The sequence below is a fragment of the Cryptotermes secundus genome, unplaced genomic scaffold, assembly GCF_002891405.2.
Source record: "Cryptotermes secundus unplaced genomic scaffold, Csec_1.0 scaffold162, whole genome shotgun sequence".
NCBI lineage: Eukaryota > Metazoa > Arthropoda > Insecta > Blattodea > Kalotermitidae > Cryptotermes > Cryptotermes secundus.
Genome location: NW_019739943.1, coordinates 1,115,503 through 1,129,281, shown reverse-complemented (window position 1 = coordinate 1,129,281; position 13,779 = coordinate 1,115,503). Strand labels below are relative to the sequence as shown.

At 44.4% G+C, this 13,779-nt stretch overlaps 1 protein-coding gene across 9 annotated transcripts in view; it reads left to right on the top strand.

Moving 5' to 3' along the window:
• LOC111872061 (nuclear protein MDM1) overlaps window positions 1–13,779 on the top strand; it is a 127,546-nt gene that overhangs the window by 37,781 nt on the left and 75,986 nt on the right. For all 9 annotated transcript variants that reach the window (XM_033754499.1, XM_033754503.1, XM_033754500.1 and 6 more), the window contains one exon: window positions 4,511–4,650. In XM_033754499.1, the coding sequence (XP_033610390.1) occupies window positions 4,511–4,650 (140 nt within the window). The remainder of the gene's footprint in view (window positions 1–4,510; window positions 4,651–13,779) is intronic.

Genomic DNA, 13,779 nt, shown 5'->3' with positions numbered 1-13,779 from the left:
TAATCAAGAAATTCTTTCATAGAACCCTTAGTTTCCTCATGTTGACTAGTCGTATCCTGGGTGAGAGATAAAAAGGTAAAGTTGTCCCTGTGCTTAACTTATTAAGCACTACGCCATGAAGGAGTATGTAGGAGTGGGCATATAGATCCACATTTTCTTGACCTCTGCATTGGTTGAAGGGTAGTGATCAGCTTAACGCCCAGGCCGTTTTACCCCCGGTACCCATTGAATAGGAGATTTGGTGGACCCCAGAGCCGGTCTGGACGACGTGGAGAAGAGAAAATTCTTGACGTTACCGGGACTCGAACTCCGACTCCTCTGTCGTCCAGCCCGTAGCTAGTCGCTATACCGACTACGCTATCCCGGCTCACTGGGCGAGACCTAACAATAATTAAGTATACCATTCTTACCCGGATAAGAACTTTATCGTAGAATACGTGTTATTTTACGGCCGTCTGCTGAACGTCGTGTCCAGTTACATTTTACTCCGATGTACATTTACGTCAAAACGGCTGTTTTAAAGGCGTGATAAGTGGTCCTTAAGAATATCGACCGAGTTAGCGATGGATATGACAGCGGCTGCCATGAATTCTGAATTAGGAGGGATGTAGCTGTAAGTGGGAAGGCATGTTCCTGAGTTTTCTTTTCAAACATTCACGGAAGAAATTGTGAAAGTTACGTGAACCAGTGTCAGGAAATTCGGTGCCCTCTGCGATATTCGAGCTGAGTATCTCTGGTATACAAGTCAGAGATATTATGAAAGAGTTAACAGTACAGAAAACCACCTCTGTGGTCTAGTGGTCAGAGTTCCTGGCTACCAGATTTTCTGAGAAGTAGTGGATCTAGAACGGGGTCCACCCAGCCTCGTGAGAATAATTGAGGAGCCATTTCAAGGAAATAGCGGCTCCGGTCTAGAAAACCAAGATTAAAGCCGTGGGAATCCGTTGCGCTGACCACGCGACACCCTCTATCCGCTAAATTTGGCACTAACTTCGCTGACAAGCGGCGGTCGCTCGGTCGGTGTAGTTCGCTTGCGGACTACAGTCACGGAGTTTTTTTTTTGTTTTGTTTTGTTATTTGAACCCCAGACTGAACCCATCATCTAAACAGTGAACGCGCCCCGTGTGTGGCGGGGAGGCTGGATCAGAGTTTCAGCTTCCTGGAAATGAAGCGCCATTTATTTTGTGATCAAGTCTTCCCAGTCTGCAACGGCGTGGAATGCTGCGTTCAGCACGCCACTACTGCAGACCTGGATGAGAAGTGGAAGTTACAAATCTAGTCGAAAATAAAAGTGATTCATATGATCTATCTTGGTACAACGGTTGTGGTCCCACTGCTTATTGCACTGCCGAGTACAGCGCTCCACGATTGTATAGGTGGGGCAATGTAATGTCTTTACATAGTTCGAGAATTATTCCACTTGTGTAACTTCTTGATTTGAGTTTCTGTCTTTTCATCTCGTTCTTATATACACACACACATAATATATTTGTACGGCCGGTCACGGTAGCCGAGCGGTCTAAGGCATGTACTCTCTTCGCTCGCTTGGAAACCGGGATCGTGGGTTCGGATCTGTTTCCTGTGAGGTACGAACTGAATTCTTATATATTATTCTTATACACTGCCGGTCACGGTAGCCGAGCGGTCTAAGGCATGCACTGTCTTCGCTCGCTCGGAAGCCGGGATCGTGGGTTCGAATCCCACTCAGGGCATGGATGTTTGTGAGCGTTTTTCTGTGTTTGTCTACAGGTAGAGGCCTTGCGACGAGCTGATCACTCGCCCAAGGAGTCCTACCGAATGTGTAAGATCTAGTAAACCGAAGTGAAACTGAGAGTTTCATGGAGGTAGGCGTAAGCCCACTGGGGCTGTAGCGCCACAGAAAAAAAAAATTGTGTACTATATATATTGTCACGTGCCGGGAAAACGCAATAACACTGGGGCTTTGCCTAGGAATGCTTTAAACTACAAACGCGTTTCCCTGGAGATGAAAGACAACAGAGGGTCGTTGAATGACAACGGCCAAACCGAACTGTTGAGAACGGTGTTCTGGAAGCCGTCCGCATAAGGCCTATTTAAGGGGATTGAACACAGAATAAACGCACACAAGGGACTCGGACCCGAGACAGACTGCGCTGTCAAGGACCAGCAGCATATACAAAAGACACACCCGTCCTCTCGTCAGAGAGGGCGCCCCACAAAAGAAGACCGTAATTGTCAAACAGTAATAAATATCTGGTCATGAGCCCCAGATAGGGCTCGACACCAAGACTTACTGACTGACTAATCGTCAGTCGCAATGTGACTTTGACTTGAATAAACGCTCAAAGACATCCATGTCTTGAGTGGTATTCGAACCCACGATCCCAGTGTTCGCGAGCGCGAAGACAGTTCGTGCCTTAGACCACACGGCCACTGTGATCGGCAATACTCTACATATCAACACTGAAAAAAGAAAAATGAATTCTACGTTACGCAACTGGAATTTTTAACAATTTTAAATGATATAAAATTAGAATCGAGTCGAGTCTTATGTTACGACCGACGGTCAGTCGGCCAGTCTCCCTTGAAACAGGCACCCATCTGGGTCTTAACGACCAGAATTTTATTACTGTCAGACAGTTGCGGGTTTGTTAATGTGAGGCGCTCACTCGGACGAGAGGACGGGTCTGTCGTTTACAATTGCTGCTGGTCTTCGCCAGCGCAGTCATTCTCGGGTCCGGGTCCCGTTGGAGTCATGACCATATTTTACTGTCTCAGATTCGAAACTTCCCTTTTTTGGCGCCTCCTACGACTCCCAGGGCCACTCTGGAGGTATTCGACCCCGCCTCCACACGGGAGGTTAAAATTAATTTTAATGGTAAAAATCACTATACAACGACATTTGTATGGTGTATATGTGAAGTATTTTCCTGCAGTGTTGCAGAACCTTCAAACGATGGCCAATACTGGCCGAAACATGTAAGGCTGTATCTATATATTTTTATATTAAACTAGCTGAACTTGATGGAATTATTATTCACTTAACTATCGAGCAGGACGACAGATCGAGATGACGTTTTTTACAAAGATATTAATAGACGAACATTCACTAGACCCAAACATCGTAATATTGCACTGATATATTGGGTTTCTGGACTTTATCCATCGTCCTGGTTTTTAAGATAACAAATAAAAACACGACGTTTCGGAAACTGGATCTGTTTCCGTCCCCAGGTGAAGGAAAAGGGAAACACCTATTCTGTTGGGTCCGTTAGAAAGAGCTAGCCTCAATCACTGGGCGATAACAAATAAAAACACGACGTTTCGGAAACTGGATCTGTTTCCGTCCTCAGGGAAGGAAAAGGTCCAGTGATTGAGGCTAGCTCTTTCTAACGGACCCAACAGAATAGGTGTTTCCCATTTCCTTCACCTGAGGACGGAAACAGATCCAGTTTCCGAAACGTCGTGTTTTTATTTGTTATTTTGAAAACCAGAACGACGGATAAAGTCCAGAAACCCAATATATCAGTGTGTTATACACCATCGTCAGAATCCTATAGTAACTAATCGTAATATTGCCTTCACGCGGAAGTGATGATGATACCTCCGTGACTAGGTACACGTGTGTGTAGATATAAATTTTGCTCCCTGTAACTTAGTCACCAGATTCAATGTGAAAGTCGAGTCTACAACGTAAAGGTGAGATTGGCTTTAAAATACAAGATGCTTTAAAAGACTGTTTGACGGAACGACATGGCCCTGCTTCGCATTTGGGAGGTTCCGTGTTCCATGCTCGACCTAGAAGCCGGTTACTTGACTAAGATTTTCCGGGCTTCAACCTCTTCAGGCGAATGCTAGGATAGTGCCATAATATGACCACCGCCGCTTTTTATACGAGTATATCTCCCATTCACCTTCGAGGGTTTTTCGGACTGCAGGTAAGGGAGAGAAAGGTAAAGCTGTCCCTGTGCTTAACTAATTAAGCACTACGCCATGAAGGCGTATGGGGAAGTGGATGTATAGATCCATATTTTCTTGACATCGGCACTAGCTGGAGGTGAGTGGTTAGCTTCACGCCCCTGCCCCATAACCCCCGTGGAAAGCCCCATTGTATAGGAGGATGGGTGGGCTCCAGAGCCGATCTTGACTACGTGAAGAAGAGAAAATTCTTGACCCTATCGATACTCGAACTCCAACCCCTCTATCGTCCAGCCCGTAGCCAGTCGCTATACCGACTACACTACCCCGGCCTCGAACTTAAGGTAGTATAGACGAAGATAGGTTCCAGTGGCATATTTTTGTAATTAAGCTCTTGAAACTTTGGTTTCTTAGAAGCAAGGAATGTTTTTGTCAGTTGAATACAACTGTGAACTACTGGGGAAGAAACCAGAACCAGAAATGATTTAGTTGTCAGCCAGTAAGGCAAGCGGCAGGACAATCAGTCCACGATATGATGTTGATTGATGTTTACAATTCAGATTTGACGCCAAGCTCTCAGTGGATCTGACATATGCCATTATCTTGATTCCAGTGCCGAGATTCGAGCCGGCGATCCCCCGGAGGAAGAAACACCCAGAATTGGCCTACAGGACGCATGAATTTCTCGCGATGTCTGAAGCAGGCGGCTCGGATGACTCGCTCGAGTCTACAGTTGCGTTCGATCGTGCCAGGGTAAGTATATCATGCCTTTCATAATACCGTTTCCAATTACTTCACAGCTTAAGTTTCTGCTGAGTAAACAGACTTTCAATAACGAAGAATTCTAAGTGGTAATATAGTGAAAGATACGATAAACTACCTCATTTGAAGCATTCGCCAGCAAAACTCTTTTATCTCCTAACCAGTTCCATATGCAGGTTTCCTTGCGAAGCTCTGATTCAGCTGTATGGTTTCAGGAGACCAGTGCGCACTTCTCTGCGTATAGGCGCGGTAGACCTAACCAGTTCCATATGCAGGTTTCCTTGCGAAGCTCTGATTCAGCTGTATGGTTTCAGGAGACCAGTGCGCACTTCTCTGCGTATAGGCGCGGTAGACCTAACCAGTTCCATATGCAGGTTTCCTTGCGAAGCTCTGATTCAGCTGTATGGTTTCAGGAGACCAGTGCGCACTTCTCTGCGTATAGGCGCGGTAGAAGTTGCGCATGTACAAATGAGAACCTCCGCACACCCGAGCCCTTGATTTAGCGTCTAATGACAGGATGAGTAGTTAATAATGAATTGGAAAGAGTGTGGAATAAGTGGTCTTATCCTGATATGAAGTACATTCCGACTTTCTTGTCATGTTGCTGAGGAAAAGCATGGAAACGTTTTGGTCGTCATAATCCTCTGGACCTCACAGAATATGAAGCTCTAACTAACCTCTCTACCGCGACCCTCAGCGAGTTGTACTGGAGCAGCTAATAGACATTCTGATGCTCATGGAAATTCACTCCTTTATGGAACCAGTTATTAAGATGATAGGACCTCCCTAACCATTTGAATCCAACCATATTTTTACGCCCCGTTTCGCTAAAAAAAATAGGATTATTTCCCTATATTTTCAAGTACTCTCTTCGTTCGATATTTTTAAACAAAATTTCGTATAAGTTTTTGTTAATCGCATGCATATTATATGCCACACATCCTCTGTGATTTAATCATCTTAAATGCATATGAAGTTCCTCCTCATGTAGTTTTCTCCGTTCCCTTACCTACTGTGTACATTGCTTTCAGATACCCTCATTTACATTTTCATAAAGTTCAAAGCAATGAAAATGCTACTTTACATAAGTACATTCGTAGGCCATGAAATTGGTGACAAAATGTCTCACTGGAATATTCACCAAACTTCCAATAATTTGATTACATTTATTGTTTAATGGTAGAGTGATGTCGGCGTTTGAGAGATTCAAACCACCAAACAGACTGAGTAATAAGGAATACCATACTTCACGAACTGAGACTCTAGACGCAATAACAAGACCGAACTCTCAAGAATTGTCAGTCGAAACTTACATTTACAAAGAGTATTGTTTTGAGAACCTTCTCTGAGGTCTAGTGGTCAGAGTTCCTGACTACAGATCCCGGGTTCGATTCCCGGCTCTACCAGTTTTTCTGAGATGTAGTGGGTCTGGAACGGGGTCCACTCAGCCTCGTGAGGATAATTGAGGAGCTATTTCAATGAAATAGCGGCTCCGGTCTAGAAAATCGAGATTAACGGTCTTGGGGGATCCTTTGCGCTGACCACATTACATCCTCTATACGCAAAAGTTGGCACTAACTTCGCCGACAAGCGGCGGTCGCTCGGTCGGTATAGTTCGCTTGCGGACTACAGGCCACCGAGTTTTTTTTTTTCTTTTTTTGAGAACCACGCCATGGAACTGCGTGTCGAAGTTAGATTTCACTTTGAAGAAGCCCTTATACGTAAGCTGAGAAGTGTATTAAAGGAATTAGATGTGTCTGATGTCATCTTAACGTCTCTCGAAAGTAGAACAGAATGATTCTGTATTTCACTGCTATCCCACGATAAAGTACTACTTTGATGGAAGTCTGTTCAGTGTAGTGAGTGATCTTTGATAACCTAGCGGTTTTCTTTGATACTTCTTAGGAGAACTGGAAATAATAGCTTAGCAACGACGCGAAATATGTACATTGGCGTGATCACGCAACTTATTGTCCTTGTAAGTGTATCTATGAAATCTGCGTGGCGACTGTTTTCAACACATCTCTTGTTAGTTACTACTGATAGGTCGAAGCCTTTCCCTTCAGGACGATATAATTTCTATCGCAGTTTCTCTCTTCATTGAATTCGACATCACTGTACGTGGTTGCCTTAACGTTCGGTAGAAACAATACAATACACTAGAGACATGATAATGACTACGGGACAGACAGGCTAGTCTGATGCCATGTCTATCAATTGTCACGTCAGTTCCGTTATGGATGCTGACTGTACTCATGCGACACCAGAATTCGCAAACAAACTTACTGTTTTACTTAGAGTCGATTAGGTACGTGTCCATTTTAATTTCATTTCGCAACTGAGCATGCGCCTCCTGCTTGCGTGTGAACCCCGTGTTCATAATTTATCACACAATTATCAGTCCCATTTTGTTCGTGAGGCACATACTGGGTTTGATCATTGTGTACAAGTATTCTATGTCATTGTTGCATGAAATGGCAATATTTGAAGAGGATACTAAACATATTGTAACGTACAGACCCTTTACTAAGCAACCACTCAGTGAACACATTCCCCCGGGATCCATCGCGCGCAGCAATAGGGTATCTATTGCTATGCAACGGATAAGTAAACACGCTTAAAACATAGGGGAATCATAGAAGACGGTGTTTTCAATGGGGTCCGCCCCGAGGCTATATAACGAGAATTTCCAATAGAGCAGTTAGTTGTCAGAAGTTGAGAGAGTTCAGTTGAAAAAGAGTTCATTTGAGTGAGTTGTCAAGAAATGGGTCGAGTTCTGGTGATGGCAGTCTAAGGTGATTGAGAAGAAATGACAAAAAAGGAATTAGACTGTGGAAAGAAGACTTCATGTGGGAGTTGAAGTGACAGTGATACTATTATAAATCCGTTGCCAGGATACGACTAGTGGAGACTGAGAATCCTAGTGTGTGTTCAGCGGTGAACTGTAAAGTGTGTTGGTCAGCGATAACACTGTACTGCCTGCTGTCCCTAGTTGAACGTATAAAGTGTCAGTAAATCCAATTCACAATCGACGCAGAAACCCCCTTCACGTGACAATATTCATTTGAAGCATTCGGCCAGTTTATGTGAAGTGAGATTTGCTCATTGTGGTTTCATTTAGGCTTACGCGGATCATAGATAACGGGCGGAACGTGTATCACACGCGGTAATAATGGGAAATGTATAGAGAATTTTGATGGGGAAATCTGAAGGGAAGAAACCTCTTGAAAAAAATCTTCTTTCCTTCTCCAAATCGTCCAGACCGGCTCTGGGGTCCACCCAACTCCTATCCAAGGGGTACCTGGGCTCATTCCCCGGGGGTAAAGCGGCAGGGGCGTGAAGCTGACCACTCACCTCCAGCTAGTACCGAGGTAAAGAAAATATGGATCTATACATACGCTCCCCCATACGCCTTCATGGCGTAGTGGTTAATTCGTTGAACACAGGAACTGCTTTAACTTACCTTTTTACATATTTTATTTGGACCTGGCGATCAGTCTCCACACAACTCTATACCTCATCTTATTTTTAATTGTTTTAAACGCTGCTGCTCCCGAAACGTAAGTACGTTATATTTTATATGTACGAACGATAATCGCGAAGTAAAAGCAACATGGAAAATATTTCATTCGCACAACTTCTTTTTTTTTTTTTCTCCTTGGCACTACAGACCCAGTGGGTCTAGACCTACCTCCATGAACTTCTCCGTTCACTTCGGTTTTTCTAGATCTTACACATTCGGTAGGTCTCCTTGGGCGGGTGATCAGCTCATCGCAAGGCCTCTACCTGTACACAAACACAGAAAAACGCACACAAACATCCATGCCCTGAGTGGGATTCGAATCCACGATCCCGGTTTCCAAGCGAGCGAAGACAGTACATGCCTCAGACCGCTCGACTACTGTGACCGGCAGTGTATAAGAATAATATATAAGAATTCAGTTCGTACCTCACAGGAAACCGATCCAAACCCACGATCCCGGTTTCCAAGCGAGCGAAGACAGTGCATGCCTTAGACCGCTCGGCTACCGTGACCGGCAGTGTATAAGAATAATATATAAGAATTCAGTTCGTACCTCACAGGAAACATATCCGAACCCACGATCCCGGTTTCCGAGCGAGCGAAGATAGTAGATGCCTTAGACCGCTCGGCTACCGTGACCGGCGGCACAACTTCTTACTCCACTCCAATCGAGTACTGTGAAACCGGTTCTGGGATTCAGATGCTTATAAATTGGCGTTCCCATCGACTCAAAATTACTTCCTTTTGGGCACATGAATACGGATATTCGGGGATCCAGTCTTCTTGCATGCTACCTGCACGCTTTCCATCTCTGCTGATGTTTCCCTTCGTTGAAAATGTTTTTTCATCGGATTTCAAAGTCCTTCGTATGTATTATTTTTCTTGTAAAATGACTAAAAAGTATTTTTTGTGGTTCATTTTACGAGGATGTCAGAATCTCAGACCACATAAATTTAAATGAGTTTGGAAGGACGCGGGACCGCCTCTGTGGTCTAGTGGTCAGAGGCTACAGACCCAGAAATCCCTGGTTCAATTCCCGGCGCTAGGAGATTTTCTGAGAAGTAGCGGGTCTGGAACGGGGTCCATTCAGCTTCGTGAGGATAATTGAGGAGCTGTTTCAAGGAAATAGTGGCTCCGGTCTAGAAAACCGAGATTAACGGCCGTGGGGATCCGTTGCGCTGACCACGTGACACCCTCTATCCGATAAAGTTGGCACTAACTTCGCCGACAAGCGGCGGTCGCTCGGTTGGTATAGTTCGCTTGCGGACTACAGAACACGGAGTTTATTATATGGCCTACCCTTTTCAATATTGCCATTGCAGGACGTAGGACTAAATTTAAATGCAGTGCATATGGAGGATACACTGTGACCTCAGGTCCAACTCTCCAGTTGTTTGTCGGCGTATTCGATGTGTTGCTATGGTGTAAAGTGTACCTCGGTTCAATGAGCAAACCACTCCGTGTCCCGTCATCACATAACAGATATGTGTTCCAATCTCATACAGCTGCCTTTTGTTTCTCAGGCCCTCAGGCGAGGTTGCGGATATCCCCTTAAAAGATGCTATTTTATTGTGTAATTTTGAAGGTACTAAAATGGTCCCTGTGCATCTTTATTGGTTTGAGTAGCTGAGCTTGAAGTACTTTTCTGCGTCCGGTCTCCTTGTGGGAAGATTTACGGGCGGTTTCTTTGCCTCATTTGTCAAGGCGTCAAATTTTATGGTTTTTGAATCCTACGATATTTCTTATGTTACCTTGACTAAAATGGCTGATTTTGTTTCAGAACCTTGTGCAGGCAGAAGTTTGGATACGGTCTCATACCGTTGAACATTTAATGATTTGAATTAAAAGTTCATTCACTCACTCCCTCACTCATGGAGCTGAACCTTTCTTGAGAAGCCGCCAGTTGTGCAGCTACTCAAGAGTTTCCCAGCATTTTATGGAACCCGAAGGTTCATTACCGTGTTCACAAGAGCCCTCCACTGGTCCGTAGATCAATCCAATCCATACCATCCCATCCTATCTCTCTAAGATCCATTTTAATATTGTCCACCCACCTACGCCTTGGTCTTCCCAGTGGTCTCTTTCCTTCTGGCTTTCCCACCAATATCCTATGAGCGTTCATCTTCTCCCCCATTCGTGCTACATGTCCTGCTCATCTGATCCTCCTTGACTTGATCATTCTAATTATACTTGCAGAAGAGTACAAGTTATGAAGCTCCTCATTATGCAGTTTTCTCCAACCTCCCGTCACTTCATCTCTCTTCGGTCCAAATATTCTCAACACCCTGTTCTCAAACACCCTCAGTCTATGTTCCACCCTTATTGTTAGAGACCCAGTTTCACGCCCATTTTTTAATTCGCTTAGTGGGGTGGTGGCGTCCAACTGGGTCCACTCGGCACGGCGGCCACTGATTGGCCTATTGTAGCCTACCCCGAGTGATTATGATGATGGAGAATTTGTGGAATGAAGATTGGCAAGGGAAACCGAAGTACTCGGAGAAAACCCGCCCCAGCGCCACTTTGTCCTTCACAAATCCCACTTGAGTAGACCCCAGGATCGAACTCGGGCCGCTGCGGTGTGAAGCCAGCGAATAACCGCTTGAGCTATGGTGCGGCCAAGTTTCACACCCACACAGAACCACAGGCAAAATTATAGTTTTGTATATTCTAATTTTTATGTTTTTGAACAGCAGATGAGAAGACAAAAGGCTCTGGACTGAATGAATTAAAGGTTACTGAAATCTAAAGTTTATGGAAATATTAACTGACAATTTGAACAGTAAATAAATTAACAGTGACGAGTATATTATAAGCAGTTTTCAAGAAATTATTTGAATTTATGCTGTTTTCGATAACTTTGTTGCAGTGTTTTCCAAACTTTATATAATGGCGCCCGTTCGGTTTAGCAAACGTTTCGTCTCGCCCCCGTCTGAAAGTTGCGTTTGTAGGTGTAAACAACAGCTCCTTTATTTCTTTATTTTTAAAATAAAATATCCCGTAAGTGAAGGTTCCAGTGCAGTTCTCCTGTTTTTCCATTCTTCTCTAGAAAATTATTAATTACGCCGAACATTTCCAATAACTTAACTCGGACATCGACACGTTGCAAAACAAAAATAAAATCTCCAGGCGGAAAGTATTTCATTCTCTGCATTTGAAAGTTTTATAAGCCGTTTCTCTACATGAAGTAGCCTTGTTGTGTTAACTTGAAGGAGTTTCATTCTTTCCTCTTGTAACTGCTAAGAAATATATCCATCACTGCAAGAGTTAGCATTAAGAAATGTAATGTACAGTAAATCCTCGATTTAAAGGAGGTTTAGGTAAGGTAAAAATGTAAAGCTATCCCTGTAACAGGCCGTGGAGGCCCATAGGGTTGTGAGACGTCGAAGTTCCCACATTTTCTAGACAATCGGCTCACAGATGGTTTTAAGGTTGTCAGCTTTACGCGCCGGCCTCACTTTACCCCCAGGAATATTCCTGGTACTCAGTTCTGTAAAAGGCTAAGTCTACCTCAGGGCCATAGTGCGGCTGGAAGGATTAGATTAATTGAAAAAGCCAATAACCTCATCGGGAATCTAACCCGTGACCTTTCGGGTTGTGGCATAGTGTCTTAACCAAATGCACGTGCCCCCGTTAATTGCAGGTGCGTTACAGAATAGAAATAGCAGCTTTCATTTACGAATACAGCATTAAATGGGCAGCTCATGTAGAAAGAGTGATGAAAGACTTGTTTCCAAAGCAAGGAGTTATAAAGGTGTGTTGAGGACAGGGAGGAATTAAATGGGCAGTAGTCTGGGAACACGTAGAGATCTATACCTGGACACGACCTACCTGAAGGACGAAGAGGAGGCGATGAAGTATCCAGTCCACCGTTACGCACGCAGTAGGCAAAAGTTCATAGCGCCACATACTGGCGTTGCTGGTTTAGCCAGGCAAGCCTAAATACTGTAAGTTCTCCAAGCTGCCGTCTCATTTTCGAAGAACAATCAAGATGAATTTATAGTTAAGTGAGGCCGCGACATAGCTCAAGCGGTTAGTCGCTGGCTTCCCATCACGGCGGCCCGGGTTCGAGCCTGGGTCTGGTAAAGTGGGATTTGTGGTGGACAAAGTGGCGCTGGGGCAGGTTTTCTCCGAGTACTTCGGCTTCTCCTGCCAATCTTCATTCCACCAACTGCTCCACAATCACCCTCACCTATCATCTGGGGCTGGTACAATAGGCCAGAAGTGGCCGCAGTACAAGGGATTTAGTCCCACCCCACTAGCAAAAAAAAAAAAAAAGAATAGTTAAGCGAGCTTTCCGGCCTTAGTTTAAAGCAACATGGGAATAAGACTAGAGTGATGCAGTCATCTTCAGAATTTCATATGAGGAAAGCAGGATAGGGGTTCGAAAATACAGAGTGTCCGGATGGAGGGTATCCAAAATAAAATAGTTATAACTCAGAAAGCTTTTATTATAAACATTTCTGGGTTACACCACTACAAAAGGAAACTATCACCGTTTTATCTGAGTATATAACTTTCTCAATAAATTTAAATGTGGGCTCCCTTGGTGGCACGACAAATATCCAGGCTTGAAGCATATTTGGTGTTACCATAGCCACAGCGTCCCTTATGCGGGCTTTCAGGTGTTGCAGGTCATTGATCGTAACCTGGTAGACAATGTTCTTCACATAACCCCACAAGAAAAAGTTCACTGGGGTTAAATCTGGCGACCTAGGAGGCCAAGCGATTGGTCCATCTCTGCCAATTCATATCCCAGGCATCTCTCTGTCCAGGTGATTCCTAACATGGTGGCAGAAATGTTGGGGCGCATGCGCGTAAACCGGGTATAAAAAATGTTCAGAGTTTTCTTTCCGATGACATAAACCGGATATGTGTATGACAGTTTACTTGCCGAGATATGATTCTTTTATTTTGGATACCTTTCATCCGGACATTCTGTATATTTTCGAAGATATACTACACCAAATTCCAGTACTGCACATGAAGTGTTGTGTTTTATTGTAGCACCACTGCCACAGAGCAAAACCCCATTTGCAGTTAATAATAATAATAAGCGGCTGCTACCTCGAATGTACGTTTGCTTAGACGCGAAACACTTTGTTTCCCATTTCTCTCTTCAATATCATTTTTTTTCCTTGGCACTACAGCCCCAGTGGGCCTAGGCCTACCTCCATGAACTGCTCCGTTCACTTCGGTTTTTCTAGATCTTACACATTCGGTAGGACTCCTTGGGCGGGTGATCAGCTCATCGCAAGGCCTCTACCTGTACACAAACACAGAAAAACGCACACAAACATCCATGCCCTGAGTGGGATTCGAACCCACGATCCCGGTTTCCAAGCAAGCGAAGACAGTACATGCCTTAGACCGCTCGGCTACCGTGACCGGCAGTGTATAAGAATAATATATAAGAATTCAGTTCGTACCTCACAGGAAACAGATCCGAACCCACGATCCCGGCTTCAGAGCGAGCGAAGACAGTGCAAGCCTTAGACCGCGCCGCTACTGTGACCGGCAGTGTATAAGAATAATATATAAGAATTCAGTTCGTACCTCACAGGAAACAGATCCGAACCCACGATCCCGGTTTCCGAGCG